At 44.7% G+C, this 26,593-nt stretch overlaps 1 protein-coding gene across 2 annotated transcripts in view; it reads right to left on the bottom strand.

The window, feature by feature from the left end:
- The window catches only part of SLC1A4 (solute carrier family 1 member 4), a 30,349-nt gene extending 4,520 nt beyond the window's left edge, over nt 1–25,829 (bottom strand). Inside the window, exons 1-7 of one of the 2 annotated variants that reach the window (XM_086326334.1) lie at nt 25,029–25,829; nt 13,009–13,051; nt 11,020–11,082; nt 8,987–9,153; nt 2,673–2,906; nt 1,132–1,326; nt 699–833 (exon numbers count right to left, since the gene is read on the bottom strand). In XM_086326334.1, coding sequence (XP_086182460.1) covers nt 699–833; nt 1,132–1,326; nt 2,673–2,906; nt 8,987–9,153; nt 11,020–11,082; nt 13,009–13,051; nt 25,029–25,555 — 1,364 coding nt within the window. In that variant the 5' untranslated portion in view covers nt 25,556–25,829. The remainder of the gene's footprint in view (nt 1–698; nt 834–1,131; nt 1,327–2,672; nt 2,907–8,986; nt 9,154–11,019; nt 11,083–13,008; nt 13,052–25,028) is intronic. The other variant, XR_015136712.1, reaches the window with a different exon arrangement.
- Between the last annotated feature and the right edge of the window lie 764 nt (nt 25,830–26,593).

The raw sequence follows: 26,593 nt of genomic DNA on the forward strand, positions 1-26,593 counted from the left end.
TCTTCCCCAGTGCTGACTGAACGCTCTTCCATGTGCTGCGCATGTGCTAACTCGCTTAGTCTCCACTACAACTCTGCTGTAGGGCTCTGTTCTTATCCCCTTTTCGCAGACTGGCAGACTAAATCACAGACAGTTCATATCACACTAGTAAATGATGTGAACCCAGGCTCCAGGGCTCGATTCTTTTTTTTTTTTTCAGGGCTCATTTCTTATTCACGTGCTCTACCTACTGTCCAACATCAGTCCCTCACTGACCTTCCCTATGATACAGGTATTGTTTGTATCTGAGAAAAGTGTCATGGGACTCAAGGCAGCAACAATTAGAAACTTCTGCGTCTTTACAGGAGCCCTGGTGATGGTTACCGAGATCACAGCTCCTTTCTAACTCTGCCCCTGAGCCCAAGCCCAGGCCCGTGCATTAGCAGTGCTCATCTTTTCTCCCCTTACAGAAATCACTCCTTGGACATTCCAAGCCAAGAACAATCATTCCCGAAGATTCACTGCTCCAATGGTTATGACCCCTATGCAGCCAACAATCTCCACAGATGCTTGGGCCTCTGACTTTTCTGAATGTTCTAAGCAAGTTCTCAGTAATGGCATGTTCTAAGTTTCTCTGCATGCCCCGGGCCAGTGCCAAGCTCCTACGGAGCTCAATACAGACTTTCTTTTATTCAGTGCCCTTAAGACTTGCTACTTACACAATCCAGTCCACAGCCAGGATCAGAGAGAGGTCATGAGTGGGCAGCCCGATGGCCTCCAGGATAATGGCGATGGTGAGGACCCCTCCAGCGGGCACGCCTGCTGCTCCAACACTGGACGCTGTGGCCGTCACTCTAGGGGATGGGACAGCAGGATCACCCATGAGCCCAGAGCACCAAGGGGACACAGAGACATGCAGAACATGGCAGCCATGGCTTGGAACTGAAAACCACACAACCCTAGTCTGTCGACTACACCCTTGAGAGAGGATCCACTTTCTTCAAGTAATGAATTCATGCTGTCCTCATTTACAAGTGAGACGCCCGAGTCAGGGTAAGGTTGTATTCATGAAGTTTTTCAAAGGAAATCACAATAAAAAAATCTCAAAGTTTAAACCAGGCCTAAAGGTGAAGGAAAGAATACGGAACTTACAGAATGGTGAAAATCTGTCCAGCTCTCAGCTCCACGTTGTTGAGCTGGGCAATGAACACTGCGGCCACGCACTGGAAGATGGCTGCGCCATCCATGTTCACAGTGGCCCCGATGGGGAGAATGAACCGGCTGATCCTCTTGTCTACACCATTGTTTTCTTCAATGCACTTCATCATAGAGGGAAGGGTTGCTGAGCTGGGAAATGCAAACAACCAAATAAGAGAATAGTTCTTCGTGACCAGGCTAACCTATTACTCAGCTCAGACCCAGGAATAGAGCAATTAGCACCATCCTAGGTTATGGCACTCTCCCCTTGAAAGAAAAGAAAAATCAGAATTGTTGCAGAGTTTCTGTCACACATGGGGTTATGTCAATTGCTTTCCCAAAGTGTTCAAAATTGGGCTTTCTAGACTTAGTTATTCTTCACCTGGATATACCCGTTCCAGACTTCCCAAGAACCTCACATTGTCTCACAATGCAAAGTATTCTCAAGAGAACAAAGAACTATTTACTCTACACATGCATCTCCTCTCTTGAACATGTTCCCCTCCAAAAAGTAAAAGGCAAACTACGTTTTTTCTTCTACGCCAAGAAGCAGAAATGGCTCTGACAGGACCTCCCTGGTGGTCCGGGATTAGGCTCTGTGCTCCCACTGCAGGGGACATGAGTTCAATCCCTGGTCAGGGAAGTTCCGCGTGCTGTGGGAGTGTGGCCAAAAAAAGAGAAGACGAAATGGCTCTGAGAGTTTGGAAAGAGGAACTGCATCCCAAGATAACGAAGGATAAGACCCGCTCCCCACAGTGGGTTCTGCAGACTCTGCAGCCTGTGGCTGGCATAGCTGAAGTAGGCTGGTTTCTGCCAAAGCTGGAGAAACTTACCTCCTTCATTCCTCCCACACCACAACCTGGTCATAGACAGTGCAGGGCAGGATGGTGGGAAACAGGCAGCAGAGAGGCAGAAACTAAATGTGTGAATCAAACAATGTGCCGCCATCCTTTCAAAGTTTTCTTTGTATTTGGAAAGCCCAGTGTTTTTCTGGAAGAATATCAGCCATGACAAGGTCCATCTTTTGTGGTAAATTAGATAATCCCACAATATTGTGTACTCCTAGAGAGCTGAGCACACACCCCTCACCAGGATGCCTTATGTCTTGGTCTTATTTCCTAATTCACCCATCCAAAGGGAGAACTGAGCAGGTATCATTCTAGAAACTTTCCTGCAATGCGTTTTGAGTCAAGTGGTTGTCTTCTTTTACTCAGGCTGAGGTCTAGTTAGGGTGAGGACCCACAGCTGGGTAAAATTATGATCTAACTGACCTCTAAGAAGCAAGAAGGAGAAGGGAATGAGGCAATCTCTCATTCTGGCAATCCTAAAAATCTACTTCCCTAAGAGCTATGGGGCTGGCGATACAAAAAAATCAGATGAAACCAATTTAGAGTTTTCAAGAAACTAAAATTTATCAAGATGCTAGCTGTGCATCCACCACGGGCTCATCTGGTTCCAAGCTCAAGGGCAGCCAAGGGCACCTGAAAGCCACTCACCTGGAGCAGGTGGCAAATGCTGTTGCAAACGGTGTGAGGAGGCCCAGGAGGAACCTGAATGGGTTTTTTCTCGTGAAGACAAAATAAATAAGTGGCAGAACAATTCCTCCGTGAATAAAATGGCCCAATATAGACGTGAAGATGTATTTCCCCAGGCTGGTCACCAGCATGATGATGTCCTTCATTTCTACAATCTTGCTTCCAACCAGGAACATGATGCCCACAGGTACGTACCTAGGATATGAGCACAGGGCACAGCTAAGCAAGGGTGAGGATGCTGGGGCTGAGAGATGCAGGCCCTTCCTGACATGGGATTTGCGGACTCTCAGCTAGGTGGTTTTCATCTCTCCCTGGGATGACCCTGAGAAACAGAAAAGGATGGGGGTATGCCGTGCCTATTTTACAGGCCGTGAAACTGAGTAAAATTAACAGGATCACTCATCGTGGGTGTGGAGTCAGGACGAGACCCAGACTTCTTTCCCCTTGGATATTGTATGTTCTTAACAGCTGGATGCTACCAACCACGTGGGCTCCCAAGTGGAAGGAACTCTTTGAGATTATAAGCCTCTGCGACTGTGGGCTTGACTTTCAGCTTTGCTCAGGCTTGCTCTGAGAACTCAGAAACACAAAAGACTAACACCTATTACATTTTGCAGAATTGCTGTGATACAGAATTGAGCCAAAGCTGGGACTTTTGTGAAGTTTCAAATTCTTTGTGGATTGGAAAACATGATTCCATAGGAGAGAGTCACTAACAATGACCTTCTGAGAACACTCTTGGAGTGTGAAGATTTTTTTTAATGGCCGGGTGGGAGGAAGAAAGGGAGGAAATGAACTATGGGAGCTACAAAGGACAAAAGTCTGCTGTTTTGAGCTTAACTGAGGATGAATTTCAAAAATATTAAAAAGCAGAAACATTGCTGACAAAGGTCCGTCTAGTCAAAGCTACGGTTTTTCCAGTGGTCATGTATGCATGTGAGAGCTGGACCATAAAGAGTCTGATCGCCGAAAAATTGATGCTTTTGAACTGTGGTGTTGGAGAAGACTCTTGAGAGCTCCTTGGACTCCAAGGAGATCAAACCAGTCAATCCCGAAGGAAATCAGTCCTGAACACTCATTGGAGGGACTGATGCTGAAGCTTCAATACTTTGGCCACCTGATGTGAAGAACTGACTCATTGGACTGACTGGTTTGAACTGGCTCATTGAACTGACTCCCTGATGCTGGGAAAGACAGAAGGCAGGAGGAGAAGGGGACGACAGAGGATGAGATGGTTGGATGGCATCACTGACTCGTTGGACATGAGTTTGAGTAAGCTCTGGGAGTTGGTGATGGACAGGGAATCATGGCATGCCACAGTCCATGGGGTCACAGAGTTGGACATGACTGAGCGACTGGACTGAGCTGAGGATGAATTTTATAACTATTGACTTTATTTATAAATTTTAATTATATAGACAATAATGTCACACGGTTCAAATTTCAAAGGATACAAAAGGATGCAGTCTACCTGCCACCTCTGTCCTCCCAACTACCAGGTTTCCTTCCAAGGAGAGATAGCCAGTGTCACTGGTTTCTTAAGACTTCTTCCCAGAGGTGTTCTAAGAAGTATTATTATTTTTAAATCCTATAGTAATACAAAAATATATTCTCCTTTCAAAAAATTAAAACATGATTGCTAAGAGCAAAATCTTTAGGCCCTATCCTCAAGCCAGCCCTCTCCTCTGGTAACCAGTCCCACTTCCTATTCTTTTAGATACATGTGTTTAAATCTACATGTGTTTTTTAAACTCCCTATTATGTCTTTGAGACCTTTTCATATCAATACATAGACATCTACTTCATTCTGGTCTTTTTCTTTAATCATGGTAAAGTATGCATAACATAAAACTGACCATATTAACCATTTTAAGTGTACAGTTTGGTGACATCAGTATATTCAAAGTCTTGTGCAACTTTCACTGCTGTCCACCTCCAGAACTTTCTCATCATCGCAAGCAGAAACTCTGTATTCAATAAATAATAACCCCATGCTCCCCCTCACTGCTGCTTTCAGAGACCACTGTTCTACTTTCAGTCTCTATGAATTTGACTATTCAAGGTGCCCTTATAAATGGAATAATACAATTTTAGCCCCCTTGTGTCTGGCTTATTTCACCTGCGGCTTCCCTGGTGGCTCAGACAGTAAAGAATCAGACAGTAAAGAATGCAGGAGACCCAGGTTTGATCCCTGGGTCGGAAAGATCCCCTGAAGGAGAGCATGTCAACCCATTCATGTCTTTAGGGTTCCTCTATATTATAGCACTTTTCAGAATTTCACTCCTTCTTAAGGCTGAATAATATTCAATTGTATGCATATCCCACATTTTCCTTATCCATTCAATTTGTCAATGGACATTTGGGTTGATTCCACCTTTATCTCATTCTTTTAAAATAGCATCCTCAGAACTACACTATAGATTATTTGCATTGCCCTACTGATGAGCATTTAAATTATTCCCAGGTTTTCATCACCACACAGAACACTGCAAACAGGCCTCTTTGTGCCCACATGCCTATGTTCTCCAGGTAGAGACACCATGAAGTGGGGCTACTGAGTCATGGGGTGTGTTTTAAAGTTTAGTAGATCCTGACAAATTGTTCTCCAATGTGGCTGTTCTAATTCATGTTCCCAGTGGCTTCTAGGAGAATAATCCTTTTCCTGCACCACTGCTGCTGCTAAGTCGCTTCAGTCGTGTCTGACTCTGCAACTCCACAGACGGCAGCCCACCAGGATCCCCCGTCCCTGGGATTCTCCAGGCAAGAACACTGGAGTGGGTTTCCATTTCCTTCTCCAATGCATGAAAGTGAAAAGTGAAAGTGAAGTCGCTCAGTCGTGTCCGACTCTTAGCGACCCCATGGACTGCAGCCTACCAGGCTCCTCCATCCATGGGATTTTCCAGGCAAGAGTACTGGAGTGGGGTGCCGTTACCTTCTCCCCCTGCACCACTGGTTCTAATCCAATGATGATTTTGTCCCCAGGGGACATTAAGTAATATCTGGAGACAGTTTTGGTTCTCACAGCTTTGGTAGGGGGTGCTATTGGCATCTAGGGGCTACAGGCCAAGGATATGCCTAAATACGGCACACAAGACAGCTCCCCACAACAAAGAACATCAATAGTGCTGCTAATAAAGGGTACATTGTGCAGCACAATAGCCAAAATACTGGGAAGATAGCCAGTATTTTATAGTAACCATATATGGAATATAATCTATAAAGACTTTGAACCACCATGCTATATACCTGAAACTAATATAACATCATAAATCAACTATTAGTGATTAAGTGAAAGTCACTCAGTCGTGCCCAACTCTTTGCAACCCCATGGACTATTCTTCAGACCAGAATACTGGAGTGGGTAGCTGTTCCCTTCTCCAGGGGATCTTCCCAACCTAGGGATCAAACCCAGGTCTCTTGCATTGCAGGCGGAGTCTTTACCAGCTGAACCACCAGGGAAGCCCTAAATCAACTATATCTCAATAAAAAAGAAACAGGTTTTTAGTGTTGAAAGTGGGAAATACAGATAAATGAAAATAAAAATTCCTCAAATTCCAAGGGAAAAAAAAAATAGTGGTGCTGTAACTTCACCCTTATCGGTGCCTGATAGAACCAAGCTTTTACTTCCCTGATTTCTAATAAATTGGCCATCCCTTAAAACGTTTATTGGTCATTCAGGTTTCCTCTTCCATGCATTCCCTGCTCATTTCCTTTGTTCATTTTCTAAGAGTTTATTCAGTCTTTTTTTTTCTTTTTCAGTAGTCAAGGCTCTTTATATTAGTTCTTCTCAAACTATCTTTGGTGAAAGACTGGTTCATTTCTACCTAGTTGGTCATGGGCCAGCATTCTTAGAAAAGACACATGCACACACACAAAAATAGAACAATGATCATGGCTTGGATGCTGAAGAATATGAAACTGCTATAAAAGATTTTTAACACTTATTCTCAAGTTCTCTGTTAATTTCACTACAAAAAGATGAACGTTTTGTGAACTTGTACCAGTCTTTTCAATCCCAATGCTTTGAGTGTGAGTGTGTTTGTGTGTGTGTGTGTGTGTGTGTGTATAGAGACTATATGTAAATATGTATCACTTTTTTTCAATAAGTGTCTTGTCTTATAACCTCATCCAAGGTTTCCTTTGCATGCAAACATTTTTATATTCTGGTGAAATCAAATTTAGCATCTTTTTATGGCTTTTCCTTTCTATATTTTGTGTAGAAGGACTTTCTCTACCCCTGTATTTTTTTCTAATACTTTCAGAGGACTCCCTTTCCTCCTTCCTCCCTGGACAGTTTAATGCATGGGTTGGCACCATGCGTTTTACTGGAATACAGCCGAGTTCATTGATTTATAAATTGCCTATGACTGTTTTTGTCCTGGGATGGCACCACTGGCAGCTATGACAGAGACCACATGCCTGCAAGGTTTGCTGACCATCTACTGAGAAATTATTTCTATGAACAGTACAGGCTAGGCAGGTGCCTGATATTATAGTAGGTAATTAGTGAAGGAAAGAAAGAGCTGCTACTGAAGACCCTCCCACACCTGGGGGAGATCCTTTAACCAGTTATGTGTGTGTACTTGTATATGTTCTAGTTAATAAGTCATGTCAGACTCTTTAGGGATTCCATGGACTGTAGCCTGCCAAGCTCCTCTGTCCATGGAATTTTCCAGGCAAGAATACTGAAGTGGGTTGCCATGGCCTCCTCCAGGGGATCTTCCCTACCCAGGGATCGAACCTGTGTCTCCTGCTTTGCAGATTCTTTACCACTGAACCACCAGGGAAGCCCTTTAATCAGTTAAGGCATCCTAAACCCCAGTTCTGTGTGGGATGCACTTTCTGGGCAACAGATATCCTACTGCAGTGAAGACACTCAGCCGGGTCTGCCTTTCCAAATGTCTGTTTCTGTAACTAACACGTCATGTTGAAGGAATGACTGTAAATTGGTTTCAGATTGAAAACAAATGCTTTCACATAGGAACATCACTTTCCTGCACAGTTTCCTTTAATCCGACCTTTGGGAGGATTTCAGACTGAAAAAAATAAGCCAGGGAAAGAACCTGACAGGATGAAAACACTTTTTCCTTTCTGGGAATATTTTTCTCCCCAGAACAACAGGAGTCATATGAAGTGTCATGTTTCTGATGCAGACTCAGACTCTGGAGTTTGGGGCTGAGCAAGAAAACTCGGTCAAGCAGGATAAGCAGTACTAGTGGAGGCTCTGAACTTGGCTTCCCAACCAATCTCAAGCTTTCCTACTAAATTCCAGGCTTCTCTCTTAAAATCAGTCCAGCTGCCATCCCAGTATCATCTGAGAGACATCCTAGGATATTTAAGGGTTGACAATAAGGAACAAGTTTTGTGTATGAAAAGATAAACTAGTGTCTCAACAATGAGTGGGTAGAAACTAAAACCCACAAAGTCTGGCTTCAGTAAAACAGCAGGATAACGCTTACTGAAGCATTGGCGTTGGCATTGGTATGATTTCTGAGAAGTTACTTTGAGAGATTTTGTCAAATTTTTCCTTGTTAGCCAGAAGTCAATCTGGTGGTTTTTATTAAACAAGTACCCTTTCATTGCTATTATATAAAGAGACATTCATGTAAAGAGCATTCCATGTTTACCTGTACGTATGGGGTAAAGATGGATTTGTTCTCCATGTTGTAATACTATAGTAAGGGGCCCTTCATGGCACCCTACTCCAGTACTCTTGCCTGGAAAATCCCATGGACGGAGGAGCCTGGTAGGCTGCAGTCCATAGGATCACAAAGAGTCGGACATGACTGAGCGACTTCACTTTCACTTTTCACTTTCATGCATTGGAGAAGGAAATGGCAACCCACTCCAGTGTTCTTGCCTGGAGAATCCCAGGGACGGGGGAGCCTGGTGGGCTGCCATCTATGGGGTCGCACAGAGTCGGACATGATTGAAGCGACTTAGCAGCAGCAGCGGCAAAGAGAAATAAGCCTTATTTTATATGGAATTCATTGCCCCACAAGATGTGGCAAGAATAATGGTGAGACTCATCGATAAATCATCAATGACAGAACCCCAGGGGTCACTATGGGTGACAAGCAAGTGACCAGTAACCATGGTACATGCTTATTTCTCTGAGATCCTTCAACCCTTATACCAAGACTGGTAGTGGTACACCATCCACAGACAGCACTGGGCCGGGTGGCCCCACGGGGTGACCTAGAACAGCTAAGTGGGGTTCTTTTCTGGATGGCAGGAGAAATGAGTGAGAGAGTGGGTGGTAGGGTGACACTCACCACATAATCCATGACACCAGCACCATGGTAGCCTCATTGAAGGCATTGAAAAAACGAATGAGCTCTTCTCCTTCAGAGCCGAGTTTCTTCAGGGCCACTCCTAATACCAGGGCAAAAAGGACCAATCCTAAAATGTTCATCCCTTCAATTTCGGTGCCAATGGGGATCTGTAGGATCAGAGGGGACACAGGGTCTAAGTTTACAACAGATGAGTGAGGACTAAAGAATGCATTTGCTCAGGTCTCCGTCAGACTGAAACAGTGTGCTCAGAAAGAGGAAAGGCTCATATTTCCTCTAACACTAAGTGATTTCACAGATCAAGGGGCCGGAAACTCAAGGGGAGATGGAGTCTCAGGATTTGGAAAGTCAACAAACAGGATTTTCACCTACTTGTTAACTGTGAAAGCTTTGGGAATGGGCATAGGTTGAAGCAGAAAGTACTGAGCCTCTCCTCACTGGATGTGCTCAGGTAGAGGTTGGACAATCATTTCAAAGGGTTGCTTTTAAAAGACAGGGCTTCCCTTGTGGCTTAGTTGGTAAAGAATCTGCCTGCAATGCGGGAGACCTGGGTTTGATCCCTGGGTTGGGAAGACCCCCGGAGAAGGGAAAGGCTACACGCTCCAGTATTCTGGCCTAGAGAATCCCATGTATAGTCCATGGGGTTGCAAAGAGTCAGACACGACTGAGCGACTTTCACTTCACTTCACTTTAAAAGACAAGCTGATTGGTGAAAAGGTCCTTCAGATCAAGAGTCAATGATTGTAAGGAATTCCCTGATGGTCTACTGATTAGGATTCAGTGCTTTCACTGCTGTAGGCCCCGGTTCAATCCCTGGTCAGGGAACTAAGATCCCATAAGCCTCAAGGGTGTGGCAAAAAAAAAAAAGTCAGCGATTCTATCTTTGGCTACTAATTCTTTGTTGCTAGGTTCTTACCATAGTCTCCTCACTGACAAATTTCAAAAATGATGTTCAGAATCAATATGGATATTTTCAGGATATTCTTTCCTAAATCACCAACTTAAAATGTATAAATATAATGTGTTCTTTATTTTTTTCCCAGCAGTACTGAATCTCACTACTGTAAGCATATATGTTAGACAAACATTTTATTCCATCACAACACATTATGAAATTCTGAATAGGAAACATGTCAGTGTGGTAAAAACTGAAAGAGCATTTTTACCATCATTCTAGTCTGAGCTCTAGTCCCGGCGATATTAAAATAACTTCTCTGAGCTGCAGATGCTTCATCTGCAAGATGAAGTGAAAGGGACTAAATTATTAGCTTTCAACTTTTTTTAAAAAAAAGTAGAACTTTTCCTTCAATCAAAAACAGGCTGGTAGAACTCAGAGCCACTTAGCCCTGGGGAGGTGTATGGGGGATGGGGGAAGGGCAGAGTTCCTCCTTCTTCCCATGGCAGCTTCATAGCTGGACTAAATAATCCCTGAGGTCCCTTGTCCCTTTCAGCTCCAGCATGAAGGCTAGGACTTAGCTCAGTGTCTAGTAAACAACAGGTACTCAAGGGACTTCCCTGGTGGTCTAGTGGTTACTCTGTGCTTCAGCTACAAGGGACTCAAGTTCAATCCCTGGTCAGGGAACTAAAATTCCCACATACATGCCTTGTGGTGTGTTCAAACAAAACAAAACAAAACAAAACCAACACACAGACAACAACAAAAGAAACAACAGGTACTCAAAACATACTTGTGAATGAATGATGGTTATAGTGAGTTAAACCCCTAAGACAAATTCTATGTGCAAGGGTAGGTTAAATCACCTATTATTTATATTTCAGAAAAACAGAAGGGACGTTACACAATTTTTTTTAAGAAAGGGGACATTAGTTTCAATTCAATGAAATGAACATCCTAAAGATGGTAAACGGCCCAAAGAACAAACCTAAACTGTGTGATTCAAACCCCAGTCTTCAGTCCTGCTGAGAAAAAAATAAGCATCATGCATGCTCCTTGAGTTCAGAAGCATTATTTGTGTTATAGGATTTGTCGTAAGTGATCTCACAAAAATCCTTACTTTTTCAATGGTCACGTTTCCAGCGCTCGTGTTGTAGGTCACTTCTCTGTAGTCAGTTGCATACTGTGAGTGAGAGAAAGAAAACCCCGTCAGTTCACAGCTGAAGACCTTTCCCAAGAGGAATCCAGAGACCTGCTGGGCCTCTTGCTACTTCGTTGCTCTTCTCTCCAGGTCTGCTGGCATTCCTCACTTGCTTGGCCGGACAAGGGCCTCTGAGGACTGTACCAAAGTCACTTAAGATCAGGGCAACATGCACTCTAGGAGACCGCTGATTATTTAGGAACCCAAGGGAATGGAGAGAATTTCCTCGGTCCCCAGACCCTGGCTTGGAGAAGGTCTGTACAATTTCAAGCTGATATCGTAAACGGCTGAGAATTCATATTATTTGGAGAAACTTGGTATTCATTCCATAATACTAAAGTTCATTTTTTTGATGTGCCCTTTTATTTTCATTCATTTATTTATGCTCCACTCTGTTCCAAAACTTACTTGAGCTTGACTGCTTTTCAGCATCTAATATGCCTTCAGCCCTCCACTCCTCAAAACAAAGGATGGGGGCAAGATGGTGTTTTTTGGCTGAGTCTTCTGGGACACCCACTCATCAGAGGGGAACTATCTTTCCAACTCTGGTTCTGTGGTTGACTTCACACACTTCTGCCTGACACACACAGGTGTCTCCCTGCAGCTGTGTGCATTAACGTTTAGTGGACTCTGTTATATGACACCCTTCCTCACCCTTCTAAGGACACAAGGCTTTTGAACTGTTAAAAAGGGGCCCATTAGGCCCAGAGGCCTCTGCTTTGAACCTGCCTTTAAAGAGTTCTGGTCTCTCTCAGCTTTGACTTATCAAGCTTTCAGACAGGCAGAGATGGTCAGCTGTCCTGTGATTAAGGGTTGCAGGGGGTACAAAAGCCACCCCACACCTTCCGTGGCAGGCACTGAAAGCCACGACACTTTTCATTTTTCTCTTATCTTCTATCTCACATTATACATAAAAGCCACAGTTGTATTTATACCCAGGGTTTTTTTTTTTGTTTTTTTTAAAGAGCAAGACTGAGTGGAAACTGAAAAGACAGTGCGTGAAATAGGCAATCAGTTTAGTCCATCTAATCTAGACCTTTATATTCCTTCTCTGTGTAAAGCTTGGCTGTAGGAACATTACATTCAGGATTGCTAAAGTAAGGGGAAAACTAGAAACAGCCACCCACATGGGACTGATTGAGTAAAATTATGACATGTTCATACTACAGCCAATAACTTATGCAGAAGGATATTTACCGACATGAGAAAATGTTCACAATAAGAGCCGGTTACTGAAAAATAAGGGTATACATAATAACAATGTATGTAGTATAATTATTTTAAAATCTTGTGTGCGTGTGTGTCTGTGTGCAGATGCATACACACATGTATAGAAAAAACATACCAGAAAGATGATAACCAATGTTAATGGGTAGCTCTAGGTAGTGATTATGGTGATTTTTATTTCCTTCTATTCTTTTGTACTTTAATTTTTTTTGCAAGGAGCATATATTATATTTATAATCAGAAAAAAAAAATGCATTAAAAAAAAAAATTCTAGGGAATTCCCCTGGCAGTCTAGTGGTTAGGATTTAGCACTTCCACTGCCATGGCCCAGGTTCAATCCCTGGTCTGGGAACTAAGATCCCACAGGCTGTGCAATGCGGCCAAAAAACTTAACAAGATTTAAAAAAATTAAAATTCTAAAATATTTAATAGCTCCATAAAACATGATTTAAGGGTACTAGGTGATGCGAAAAGATGCTGGAACTAGAGGGATATTTTGGACAATTTTTTTGTTTCTTGTTGTTTTTTTTGTTTTCACTCCATCTATAAAAATTTAGGCCAATGATACTAAGTGCACACAACCCTCCTTGTTCCACCTTACCTAACTCTATAGCAGTAATTTATATGCTATAAACATATAATACCCAAAGTTTCCTATTTTTAGCAAAGCATCAAGCTTACCGTCCGGAAAGCTGCAACCACAAGATTTGAAGGAAACAGGTTTCTGTTGGAAAAGAAAGCACTTTGTCAGTATCCTTAAAATTTGTCATTCAACATGTTCACTTTAAGATGCCCACACCTGACAGCCTACCACACAGGGTTCCCTCTCTCCCCACGTCCTGCAGTTATTGCCATCTTCTCCTTGATCCAAGTACTCAACTGTGCCTTGGCTGAAGGGTCACAACAGAGACTCTAAAGCACTGATCTCTATCCTCATCTCCCTCGTGGTACCCTTGATATTTAGCTGTGTCCAAGCGAACCAGAATAACTGCATCACTTTCCTTTCCCCTGGTGGCTAGGCCCTAGGGCAGTGGTTTTCAGTGGGAACTGGCGCTGCCAACTTGTGAAATCCAAGGGAATGCTGTGTTGTTACAATAACTGGGGGACATTCCTGGAACTGGGGGAGTATGTTTGGGCAGAAGTGCCAGATCCCAGCTATTTGTTCTGCTAAGAGTGGCAAAGTCCTGTGTAATAAATAGTTTCAAGGCCCTCATACTTCCCAATGTCCTGTATGACACAAAACTGTAGAGGAAAATCTTATTCATAACTTATTTGAGCTTAGAGACTAACTTTAAAGCAAGGTATTTTTGTGCAGTTTGAATATACACTGAATTTTCTAGGACTGAAACTCCTGTGTAAAATGTGGGATGATTTGTTTTGCTTTGTTCAGAATATTTTCAAGTATCATTCACTTTCTGGGAAATCACATCACTAATGAAAAATTGTAGGATCTGGGCCCTTAATCACACATGCTAGTAACTGAGTATCAGTCTGAATTTAAAGCTCTCTCATTAATGGTGACTCTAAACTCAGAAGCAAGCACTTAATCATTTTGTTTTAGAGCATTCACATCTTGAAATACATTATTTTTACTATGAATTACTCTCCTTCAGTATTTCACTTTTAAAAACTTTACAGTATACTTTTTTATTTCTATTTTTTAAAATATGTAATAATCTCTTCTACCTATTTATCCCACCCTCCACCATCATCTCTGGCAACCACCACTCTGGTATGGTTTTTATATTACAGGTAAGTCATATTGATGTTTGAGATTATGTGTGGGGTAAAGTCTATTTATGGATTTCATTTCAGGATGAAAGAAATTATAGAATTTTGTTATAAAAAGAGAGCAATAGAACTGATCCAGTTACACCAGATTTTGAAACCAAAACCTTGGCAGGCAAATAGTTTTTATTGAGCCTCCTTTGGGTCAGATTTTGTACAGATGCTAGACTGATGTTGAAGCTGAAACTTCAATACTTTGGCAACCTGATGCGAAGAGCTGACTCATTGGAAAAGACCCTGATGCTGGGAAAGACTGAGGACAGGAGGAGAAGGGGATGACAGAGGACGAGATGGTTGGATGGCATCACCGACTCAATGGACACGGGTTTGGGTGGACTCCGGGAGTTGGTGATGGACAGGGAGGCCTGGCGTGCTGCGGCTCATGGGGTTGCAAAGAGCTGGACACGACTGAGCAACTGAACTGAGAACTGAGTTGTGATATATGAAAATCCCACTGACAATCCATTTTTCTACTGACCTCCTACAGTAAGTCTGGAGAGTAAAAGCTCATCCTTTACAATCTGTGCCAAACATCCATTAATTCTTACTTCTGTGGATGAGTTATTCACAGTGTTAGAATCTCTAGGCAACTATTTGCAGGTATTCAGTTTCAGAGCTCAGCAGATCTGACTGCAGCCCAGCTTGGCAAGCAGAGTCTAAGAGGCATCCTGGTAGTCACATCTTTGTGTAATATCCTCCCCTTGAGTGTGTGTGTCATGGTGGAGTGTGGGGGTGGGGGCTATGACTTGCTTCTAGTCAACAGAATGGCACTAGTAGTAAAGAACCCGCCTGTAAATGTAGGAAACGCAAGTTGTGGGTTCAGTCCCTGCGTTGGGAAGATCCCCTGGAGGAAGGCATGGCAACCCTCTCCAGTATTCTTGCCTGGAGAATCCCAAGGACAGAGGAATCTGGTGGGCTACAGTCCATGGGTTGCAAAGAGTTGGACACAAATGAAGTGACTTAGCATGAATATGAGCACAAACAAAATCCAGTAAGGGTAATGGGCTATCACTCTTGTGATATGATTACATAAACGTGTGGGTTCTATCTTGCTAGAAGACACTCTTTATTGCTTTCTGGGCTTGCATATTGATGAAACAAGCCGCCATGTTAGAAAGACCCATATGACAAGACACGGAGGACAGTCTCTGGCCAATAGCCAGCTAGGAACAGAGGCTCCCAGTGTGAACCTCAAGGAACTGAATTCTGCCAACAACCGTGTGTCCTCAGAGGGGAATCCTTCCTCAGTTTAGCCTTCAGATGAAACCCCAGCTGTGGCTGACACTTTGATTGCAACCTTGTAAGAGACTCTAAAGCAGAAAACCCAGCTAAGCCATGCTAGGATTCCTGACACTACAGATTCTGTGGGATAATAAATGTGTGACTTTAAGCTGTTAAATGGTGGTAACTTATTATACAAGAGATAATACACCCACCAACAGGGTTAACAAGACACAAAAATGACTTTGTTAGAACACTCAGGCTTCCAAAAGACAGCCAACAGCTAGAGACGGCAATTCAGCATTTCCTCACTTGCTTGTCTATGAAACCTGAATTGCTTTCAACATACTTAAAGAATACCCGAAAGTACATGGCTGTATTTAAACAGACAAGATGTGATCTGTGAATTAACCATTGCAAAATGGTGATCTGAAGTTTGATTCCTATTACAAGCATTACTTATTTTAAAAGGAAGGTAGAAACAGGCTAGGCATTGGTATTGGTTATTTGTTAATGTATAGATGAATAGCAACTTACTTTTGCCTATGATTTCCATTACAAAGCACCTTTAACAGTCTTGTTTGGTATCTCATTGCCATTTGCTATACTAGTTAGAAGCAAAAACAGGCCCTGAGCCAAGGTTTCGTCCATTCTATATCCACCACAGTAGTTCTCAGACTGAGCTGGCCACCTGCTTCTCTCCCTAAAAGGACTGAGAAGTTAAGGAGAGAGCTGGGATAGAAGCCCTCTATCTTCTCCATGGGGGATGATTTCCCCCACAAATACTTCACATCCTTCAGAAATGAGCTGTTTCCTCACTCGGTGCAAGCACAGCCTCTCCCATAGCCTTCAAACACACTCTCTTCCAAGGGTCACAGACCACTTGTTCAAACCCTACTATCTGGCCAGCCTGGTGTCTTTAGAAAGCAATAACCTAATACTGCCTCACCTAGAATGGATCTTAACTCACAACTTCTAGACCAATCTGTTTTCAGACAGTCTACAAAATCCAATGGGAATAGAGGGGTACATTCAATACTAGAGTCAAAACGGCAACTCCAGCCAAAAGAATCAAATTCCTAAGAAGAACATGATGTGTTCTGGCAGTTTCTTGTAAAGTTAAACATACACTTACCATATGACCCAGCGTTTCTACTCCTAGATATAAGCTATATGGATAACAGTATTATTCATAATTGCTCAAAATGGAAATGTCCATTAACTGATGAATGGACAAACAACATTATGATAAATCCATACAAAAGAATTCTACTTGAAAATAAAAAGGAATCAATCACTAATATACACAACATGGAGAATCTCAACAACACTGTGCTGAGCAAAAGAAGCCAGACAAAGAAAAGTACATACTGAGTGATTCCATTGCCATGAAACTCTAGAAAAAGCAAAACTAATCAATAGTGATAGAAAGCAAAACTTTCTATCCAAAGCTGCCCGGGGCCAGGGATGAAGTGTGGGAACTGCTGAGAAGGATCATGGGAGACAAAAATGTTCACTGTTTGGATTATGGTAGTGATTAAGTGGTTTATCTATCTGTCAAAACTCATTGAACTGCACCCCTGAAGTGGGTGCATCTTTTGTATGTAAATCATATCTCAAAATTCCTTAAAAAGTTAGGACAAAAGATACAGTGCTAACTGCAAAGGAGATCTGACAACCAAAAAACATACACACATTCAACGGGATGACTGAACTTTTTAGATTACACAACTCAGCTCTCAAATATTAACCCCTTGGGAGGAAATGCCTGGGGGCAATGAGTTGAACCCACTGAATCACTCTCTTTTAGTTCCCCTCGTTGCCACAGGCCAGGAGCAAGAGCGCCCCCTGCCCCACCTGCCCTCCAAGGGGCAAGGGTGTGAGGCTGAAGGATTAAGATGCAGGGGTTAATAGTCAGCCGCCTGTTGCTCTGGCTAAATGAGATAACCACCATGGGAAAAGAATAAAAGCAAAATACAGCAATACAGCGTAACCCAAATAAAAGTATATTGGGTTGATCAGTTGGGATTGTCATGCCCTGCTAAGCTAAGGAAAAACATAGTGTGAACTTTGGAATGCTGAGTCAGTGCAAGTTCAGAACACTGCTTATGCACACACTAAGATGTTTTCCCAAGGCATATGCGGGTCTATGACCTCCAGCTAGGTGATAGCCCTTGTACAAGAAAATAACAAATATAGTTTAAAGTAATCAATAAAATCGGAGATGTGACTGGGGACATAGGAGGCTGACTTCATCGTAACACAACAGATACTCTCTGCTTGCCAAGACACTAAATAAAAGTGATGTGGCTCCAAGGAACAGGGCTCTTGACCCAAGAGGTCTTGAGTCCCCCGGTCCCATCTTTAACACTTTAATTCTGTCCCTAGTTTCTTTTTTCCAAACTGTGCGTCAACCACTTTCAATCCCTACTTGCTGTGCTGGCCGCAGCAGTAAGACAAAACATTTTTCTCTACTCTTCATAGATCCTGCCTTTGGTGTTGTATCTAAAAAGTCATTGCCATATCAGAGGTCATCTTATGTTATCTTCCAGGAGTTTTATAGTTATGCATTTTACATTTAGACATGTGGTCCATTCTGAGCTGATTTTTGTGAATGGCACAAGGGCTGTGTTTAGATTCACTTTTTTTGCATGTGGATGTCCAGGTGTTCCAACACCATTTGCTGAAAAGATGTGCCATTCTACTGCCTTTACTCTTTTGTCAAAGACCAGTTGATCATATTTAGGTGGGTTGATTTCTGGGCTCTCTACCCTGTTTCACTGATGTATTTGTCTGTTCTTTTGCCGACACCACACTGTTGATCACTGTAGCTTTCTTTGTAGTAAGTCTTACAATCAGGCGTGTCGGTTCTTTGATTTTGTTCTCTCTGCACTCTTCTTTCCCCTCTTTCCTTGGCTTTTAGACACAGATGCTGCAGTGAACTCAGGCTTTTTCTTACTGCTGAGCTCTCCTGTATTGATGGATCATCTGCTCCATCACACAAGCAGTTTTTTTCCCCCAGAGCTCTGTCTCCAGGCACTTTTCCCAGCTCCTCACATTGACAGAGTAACCTTGGGTGCTTTCAAAATGAGGAACAGGATCTTAGAGTGATCAATTTAACCCTTCATTTAGTGTCCAGAGATTGGAATTCACTATATCTCCCATTCACATTCCATACTGACCAGCACCATCCAACAGGACTTTCTACATTTATGCTGTCCAATATGCTAGTTGTGTGGCTACTGAGCACTTGAACAATGGCGAGTGCTACTTAGAGTCTGAATTTATTTTATTTACATTTAAATTAGTTAGCTTTAAATAGTTACTTGTGGCTGGTGAGTTGTGGACCTCACAACTCCAGTACAGATTTGTGTTGTAAGATCCACTGTCTGGAAACCAGAAGGATCAAATGCTCCTCAGGCTCACCTCTGCAGAACACTCAATTTCACTGGGTACTAGTATGCTTCTAAACACTGAGCTCTTCATTTTATTCAAATTCTCAAATATGTCCTTTTTTATGTTATTTGATTCTGAGAAATGTTCTGGAATTACAAAATACCAGCTGTATTTCCCAGCTCTAAGGAGCACTCGGTAAAAGATGTAATACATTAGACAGAATATAAAAGAGCAGCATGCATCAGTACTTACAATGTGGTTTTGTGAACCTGTGTTTCAGGTTGTCTATGTGGAGGTGGGGGTGTCTATATGTGCATGCTACCATCTAAAGTGTATTTCTCATAGGGCGTCTAAGTCAAAAACATCTGCAAAAGTGCCAAGACTGTATTACTACATCCAGAGACCCAAGTCAGATCAAACTGGGAGAGAATGAATGGACGAGTCTTGCCAGTGCTTTAGGAACATTTGGACACATAGTTTAAAGCAAACAGAAAAACTGGTATAAGCCATGGCCAAACTTGTGAAAGCAGAACTACTGTGAATGGTACTGAAGACACTCGAGCAGCTCACACCATGAAAACTTACAAATGTTCCTTCTTTATACATCTGGTCCTGTTTGTTCTTCTGAGCCTATTGTCAAGGATGGTATGCATTTCCCTGTTCCATATGAGAAGAATGTAAAGCAATTTACTTTTGTCTAGGTATATTTTTTTTGTTCCAACAGCATTTCCTTTCATTTAACTTCAAACAGTCCTTAGCCAACTTATGCACATTTCAAAGACTCTTCAGAACAGGATATGACACTGTATGTACACCTGATAAATATTTATCATCTGTAGTGTTCATTGTTACAGAGTTAGCTATCAGGGGTGTGCACCTTCAGATCTTGGTACCCCCTACAAGGTCAGGAGCAGAGGGAGAGCTGGGGGTGATGGGCCCACACTATGGAGACAGTAGGGGGTCGGGGAGTAACCTGTCCTCTTTTTGAAGCCCACATTCAGTTTTAGATTCCTGCTGGAAAGGCTAATGCCGGGCCCCTAGGGTGGGGGGTGTTGGAGGAAACAAGGCTAAGAGGACCACTCATTCTCTGTATCAAGTAGCCTGCAGCTGTCCCCAAGAGGTTGGGACATGCTAGGATATTAGAGAGACACTCATATACTAACTCTTTCGATCCCTGTAACAAATCTGGGTAGTAGCTACACTATTATTAACCCCATTTTACAGATAAGGAAACTGAGGTACAAACAGGCTAAATGACTGTCCATACAGCTAGTAAGTGGTAGTGAAAGTATCAGTTGCTCAGTCGTGTCTGACTCTTTGAGACCCTCTGACTGTAGCCCGCTCCTCTGTCCAAGGGATTCTCCAGCAAGAACACTGGAGTGGGTTGCCATGCCCTTCTCCAGGGGATCTTCCCAACCCAGGGATCGAACCCGGGTCTCCCACATTGCAGGCGATTCTTTACCATCTGAGCCACTAGGAAAGCCTGTGGTGGTAAAGCTGTATTCAAACTTGGGTAGCTGACCTCAGTGTCTACTTCATCACTATCCACACTGTCTCCCTGGATTTATGTTCTTTAGGTCTGGTGTCAAGCTAAAGAAATCAGTTTTAAATTACAAGCTACCAGTTTCAGTGACTAGGTAGGCTGAGAAAACTCCATTAATTTGGATCCATGTTTGATTTGCTAGGAGTCTTCATCTAGCCTACAGAAGGGAGAGACATAGGTCAGATAACCTGCTATGGTCAACATTTAAATAAAAGATTCATCATTCACTCCCTTGACTGTGATCTAGGGACTCAGATCTCAGTCGCTGACAGTTTTCTTCACATCCACTGAAGAAATGCGTTCTTTGCAGGCTGAGAGGCCTCATAGTCATCCAGTTCTTGGGAAAAAAACTAGGACCTAGAGCCTCCTTCCAGGGGAGGAAGCCTGCAGGGGAAAGGCTCCTAGCACTGTCCTCTGTTGAGAAAATGAGCGCAAGAAAAGCAATAGAGCCTAGAAAACTGGGCAACAGGCAAAATCTCAGTTGTCTTTACCAGGCACACAGCAGCCATGGGTACACTTCTGCAAGACAATGGCCCAGGGCCATTCTCCAGGCTGCCAGTGCAGATGGTGCCTTAGACCCCTGCCTCCTTGGCACATCAGTGTCTGGTTTTCCATTTCAAAACCACAAATATTAGCACTCAGAGGAAGGTTACCTCAATCCCTTCCACTGACAGGTGAAGAAACCTGAGGTCAACTTTGGAGACCAGACATATGTCATGCAGGGGAAAAAGAAAACAGATGTTGGGGATGATATGTGAGGATTTCTGCCCCATTTCAGAATGGAAGTCTCTTCTGTGTTTAGTTTTGATTTTCTCCATTTCCCAAATGTTCCACCTTGTTGATTGTTGATTCTGTTAGTCCAAAACATAGCCACTGTTCACCAGGATTTTTCTCCAGGCTCCATGTGGTTCCCAATAGACCCAAAAAGCTCTATTAACTTCAAGTCATCCTGAGCTCTCCACACATCCTTTTCTTCCCACCCACTCTTTATTTCAGAGTATGAAAAGAGAGCCGGGCTTCACAGGTGGTGCTAGTGGTAAAGAAAGTGCCTGCCAATGCAGGAGACATAAGAAACACAGGTTTGATCCCAGGGTCGGGAAGATCCCCTGGAGGAGGAAATGGCAACCTACTTCAGTATCTTTGCCTGGAAAATCTCATGGACAGAGGAGCTTAGAGAGCTACAGTCCATGGGATTGCACAGAGTCAGACATGACTGAGCCACTTAGCACACACATAAAAAGAGAATCATCCCCATTAACTCATGTGAACCGGAAAAATATCATCACTCATAATCTTGCTCCATTTATAACAAGAGCAAACATTACTGGGTCAGTCCTATTCTTAGAGCTTTACAAACATAACTCATTCAACCCTCATCACAATCTCAAGAGGCAGGTGTTCTCATGATTGCCATTATAAAGATGAGGAAGCCAAGGCACATTTATGGACATGTCCTAGGACCCACAATCAGTAAGCAGTTAGAGACCAAGAACTCCACAATGATTGGGTCCCTGAAGACCTGCTTAAAAGTCACTCTGGGTCACATCCAGTAATGAGTTCTGACATTCTCCCAGGTTCCTAAGCATGGTGCTCAGAAGGAAACCATAACTTTCCCACCTGCCAGCTACTGTCACTTCTCAGCTCTCTAAGGGCCTGCTCTAGCCTCAGCCCCACGCCCCAGTCTGCTGTGCTATTTCTAATCCTTGTGTTGGGAAATCACAACACTTGGCAATGGCATTCTGAATTTTCCAAAAAGCTCAATCAGTATCTGTTAACTTCATTTCTTTCTGACTTGAAGTTCCATCTTGAAAAAATAAATTAGAAATCATGGCAGAGAGATCCAGTGGGAGTTTGGGGCATCTCCACCATCCAGAAAGATCATGGACTTGAGCAAAGCCTTGGACACAGCTGCACTAAATCACCTGAGGCTTTTTCCACTCCTTCCAGGTGTGGAAGTTCTAGGCAGTTACCAGGGGGCGGGCCTGCAGGATCATTGAGGTGTTTGCCTGAAGTCTCATTTCGTCACTCGCCCACAAGGCAGAAAGGACTGCACCCTGCCTTTGCCAGGGAACATGCCTGGAGTCACATGAAATCAGCATCCGTGAGGTCTCTTTGAGGGAAGTAATTTTATTTATTTATATATATTTTACTTTTTGGCCACACAATGCAGCATATGGGATCTTAGTTCCCCGACCAGGGATCAAACTCACACCCCCATTGGAAGGTGGAGTCTTAACCAATGGACCACCAGGGACCAGGTAAATCCCAACGGAAGCAATTTTAAAGCATTTACCCAGAGGGTCCCCAGACTCAGGAAGCACTTCCATGTGACTCAGGATTCTGTTTCTTCTCACATGGGCTCAAAGAGAACGTCAGATTCAACCCACATACTCGCTTTCCTTCACTGAAGGGGCTCGACTCCTCTGCTTACAAGAAGTTAGTGTCATACCCTACCTGGTTCCTGGTCAGCATCTGCATCAGGGCAAACAGTTCTGAGATGGGACTAGACCAGCAGCATAGCCTCATAACTATGGTGTGCTGATTTGGGGAAGGAAAGAGTGGGAGAAATAGAGCCCTGAACCAGAGGGGAACCAGACCCATAGCTCTTCTCTCCCTCTTTTGATAAACCACTCTGTGGCCTTGAGCAAATCACTTAATCTGTCTCAGTTTTCTGAGTGGTAAAATAGGGTCTACCACTTACCCTACCTTTATCTGTGAGCTCCTGGATTAAATAAGGAGCATCATGAAACACTACCTACTTCCAACAAGCCATGACAAAGGTTGTCTTGGTCCTTCGCTGTGTTTTCAGCCCAAGTCACTGAGAGTCTACACTTATACTGGCCACTAAGTCATGATGCCGGGTCATTCACTTCAGAAGCAGGAGTTGAAGAGACTCGGATCTAAAACTAGAAAACCACAATCAGGAAATAAGTCCCTTCTTGGGCTCGTGGTAATATGGTAACCCCTCACTTCTCCCCCTACACCCTGTTTCTTAGCCATTGCCTCTCTCTTGGAGACAAAGGAGTGCTACCAGTCTCCCTATGGGGTACCACCAACACACCAGAACATCTACACTCCTTGAGCCACTGATCCCTGCAAAAAAGACTCCTTTAAGCCCACAATCATGCTCCCTCACTGATACATTGAAGGTAATAAGTCAAAGGCACATGAAACACTACCTACTTCCAACAAGCCATGATGAAGGCTCAGCTGGTCCTTCTGTGTTTTCAGCCTGAGCCACTGAGAGTCTGCACTTACACTGACCGCTAAGCCATGATGCTTGGCGGTCAGTGTAAGCGACCACTACTCTCAACCTCAGTAGACTTTTTCAGTATCCACCTAAAAGTTAGTCCTCAAACCGTAACAATCTCTAAAGACTCCACATAATAAGCTACCAGACACTAGACAAAGGCTATAACTCATCAAAGTTGTAATAGGCCACCTCCACCTATCTTTTTGGTAAGAACTTTTTGGTCCCCCTTATCAGAGAGGTTATGGGTTTTGTTTTGTTTTGTTTTTCTAAAGTAAATGCCTTTGACTTTTTTTGTTGTTATAACTTTTTTAATATTTTATTTTATTTTATTTTTTAACTTTACAATATTTTATTGGTTTTGCCATATATCAAAATGAATCCGCCACAGGTATACATGTGTTCCCCATCCTGAACCCTCCTCCCTCCTCTCTCTTAAGTGGCAGTCATCACATTTTCCAGAAGGAGAAATGGAAACAGCAGGAAGTCAAGTCACTTTGCCCAGTGTTTGCTCTTTTTCACAGCCTCAGCAATGAGGAGCTTTGCTTCAGTGACTCAAGACAAAACATATGTCCAAGACTCTGATTCCAGAATTATTGAAAACCCAGAGAGGGAGCCAGCCAAGCTCTCCCCACTCAACTGAACCTGGCCACATCAGTAAATGCCTCTAGGTTGAAGTTTTTCCATCTGTGAACTCTGGGCTAATGGAGAAACCAAAAGAAGCTGAGGCTTTGGCGAATCCACAAAAACTACATTTCTAAGGATGAAATGCAACTTTAGAGTCCCCCGAAGCAGCAAAGTTAACTGAAGATGCTTCTTCCTCCTCCCTCTCTAGAATTCACATCTTCCCACAAATAAAGCCCCTTGAAACTCACAATACTCTACAGTGGTCCTGACTATGCAGGTGGCGAGCAACCTATCCCAAGCTCCCCCGGAGAGACATGTTTCTGGGCAATGAGCCCTGAACAACTCACTCCAGCCTTGTTATTCTTGGGTCCACTGACAACCCTTCAAAAAACTGCCAGCTTCTTCCCAGCCAAAGGGCTGAAACAGATGCCGTAGATTACAGGGGAGAATGGCCCAACAGGCAAAATTTAACCAGTGCTCTCGGAAGCTTCTTTGCACTACCTGGGGAGAAAATTAGGTGAGAACATAGGGGCGTGGTTGGAATGTTTTTCCCTAGAGAGGGCAGCCAAAGAGTATGAGCGAAGTACAAGTGAGACCTCTGCCTCTCTCTAGCACACTCCCACCTAACGGTAGAACTAGTCTTGCTGAAAGATGGAGCCCTGGTCCTTGAAAATGTCCGGTGCGACCCGGCTGACATTTGCACAGGTGTGGTCAACACTCAAAGTCTGTAGGCGTTATTTTGACATTTAAAACTGTTAAAGGCCACCAGCAGCCGATTAAGAATGAATACGGGGGCATATGAACTAGAGTGCATTAATGAGCTGGCGTCTCCCACTGAGGCTCAGGAAGGTGGGGTGGAGGTCGCGGGGACATTACCTGGTCAGGTCAAGGAAGGAGTCCACTGTCTCTTTGGGGACCGGTGGGGGCCCCGAATCCTCCAGACCCAGGTCGCTGGACTGAAGGGTCTGCGAGCCAGATCCAGGTTTGATGATGAAAGCCAAAGCAACCGCGAGAGCTGAGGCTCCTAGCGTGGTGAGGCCGAAGTAGGCGATGGCGATGCCGCCCAAGCGCCCGAGAGAGCTGGCGTCGAGGGAGGCGGCGCCCGACACCAGGCTGCAGACCACCAGCGGCAGGATGATCATACGCAGCATACGGAGCAGCATCTCGCCCGGAAAGGCCAGGTAAGTGACCTGTGTGCGATTCAGCTGGAGTCCACGCAACGCCGCGCCCAGGCCGGCACCCGCCACCACCCCGGACACCGTGAGCAGCACAAGCCCGTGGCGCCGCAGGAAGCCGGCGCAGCGCCCCGCGCGTCTAGCAGTGGTTCCGGGCTCGCCAGGCCCCGCTGCAGGCCCCTCCTGGGCGCTGTCTAGGTAGCCGTTGGTCTCGCTGCTTTTCTCCATGGCGCTTTGTCCGTGGCTTCGAGCTGGAGGAGGCGGGGGACTCGGGCTCCGGGAAAAGACTCGGCTCTCAATGAATGGATCCCGTGGAGCAGGCGAGGTCCGCTAGCTGTGCCCTAGCGGGTTCTCGGAGTCGGCCTGCTGGGGTCCCCAGCCTTGGCGCTGGAGCAGGTGCGGGAAGGACCAGGACAGACGCGGGAGACCGAACTAGAGCCCCGGCCCGAGTGGATCGCCCCGAGCCCAGCCTCTCACTGCGGCCACTGGCTGAAGATGATGCAATGAGGGAGCTCGCAGAAGCAGAGAAAAACCCGAGTGCCGAGCGGCTTAGGCCCGCCCCCTTCACACCCACCGCCCCGCCCCCTGCAGCTCCGGCCAATCAGCATCCGAGAAGGGCCGCCGCACGCCTCGCGCCGGGCTCCAGGCCACCGGTGCGGGGGGAGGGGTGGCCGCTCCGGGGCCGCCGCCTGAAGCGGCTGGGGCACGGAGTGAGCCGGCGAGTCCCGGCGCCCACAGCCTCCGAGGCCCGGCTAACCGAGGCGGGCTCCCGGCGACCGCGGAGCGGGCCGCGGCCTGAGAGACGGCCCGGGCTCGTTGGCACCTGCCGGGGCCTCTCGGGCCGGCCGGGGTCTGGGCCCTCGCGGCCAGAGGGTCGGGGAGAACGTGGAACGCCGACGCGTTCCTTGTCCTGGGGATTGGGGGAGGGGCTGCCGGCACCGTGGTACTGTCGCTCCAGTGCCGCCCGCCCCTCCTGCGAAGGGGCCTCGCGCGGTGGGGGGGATCCGGAGGTCCTCCCTCCACATCTTACTCCTGCGTCAAGTCCCCCCTCTAGTCCTGTGTGGTTGCGTGCGATAAAGCCTTGACCCGGCACAGGCCTTGACGTTGAGACAAAGGATGGATGGGTGGATAGGCAAATGCAAAAGCCTTATCACCCTCCCAATAAGAGGTCTGACAAAGCTTTACTCTTAAGTGAAACGGGGTCTTTAATTTAGCCCCTACACCCCACCACTTCGCTCCCTCGCGTGCTCCTAGGCGCTTGGCCTG

Source organism: Bos grunniens, chromosome 11 (assembly GCF_055505025.1).
Source record: "Bos grunniens cultivar Pamir isolate PY7600 chromosome 11, Bosgru_T2T1.0, whole genome shotgun sequence".
NCBI classification, from domain to species: domain Eukaryota; kingdom Metazoa; phylum Chordata; class Mammalia; order Artiodactyla; family Bovidae; genus Bos; species Bos grunniens.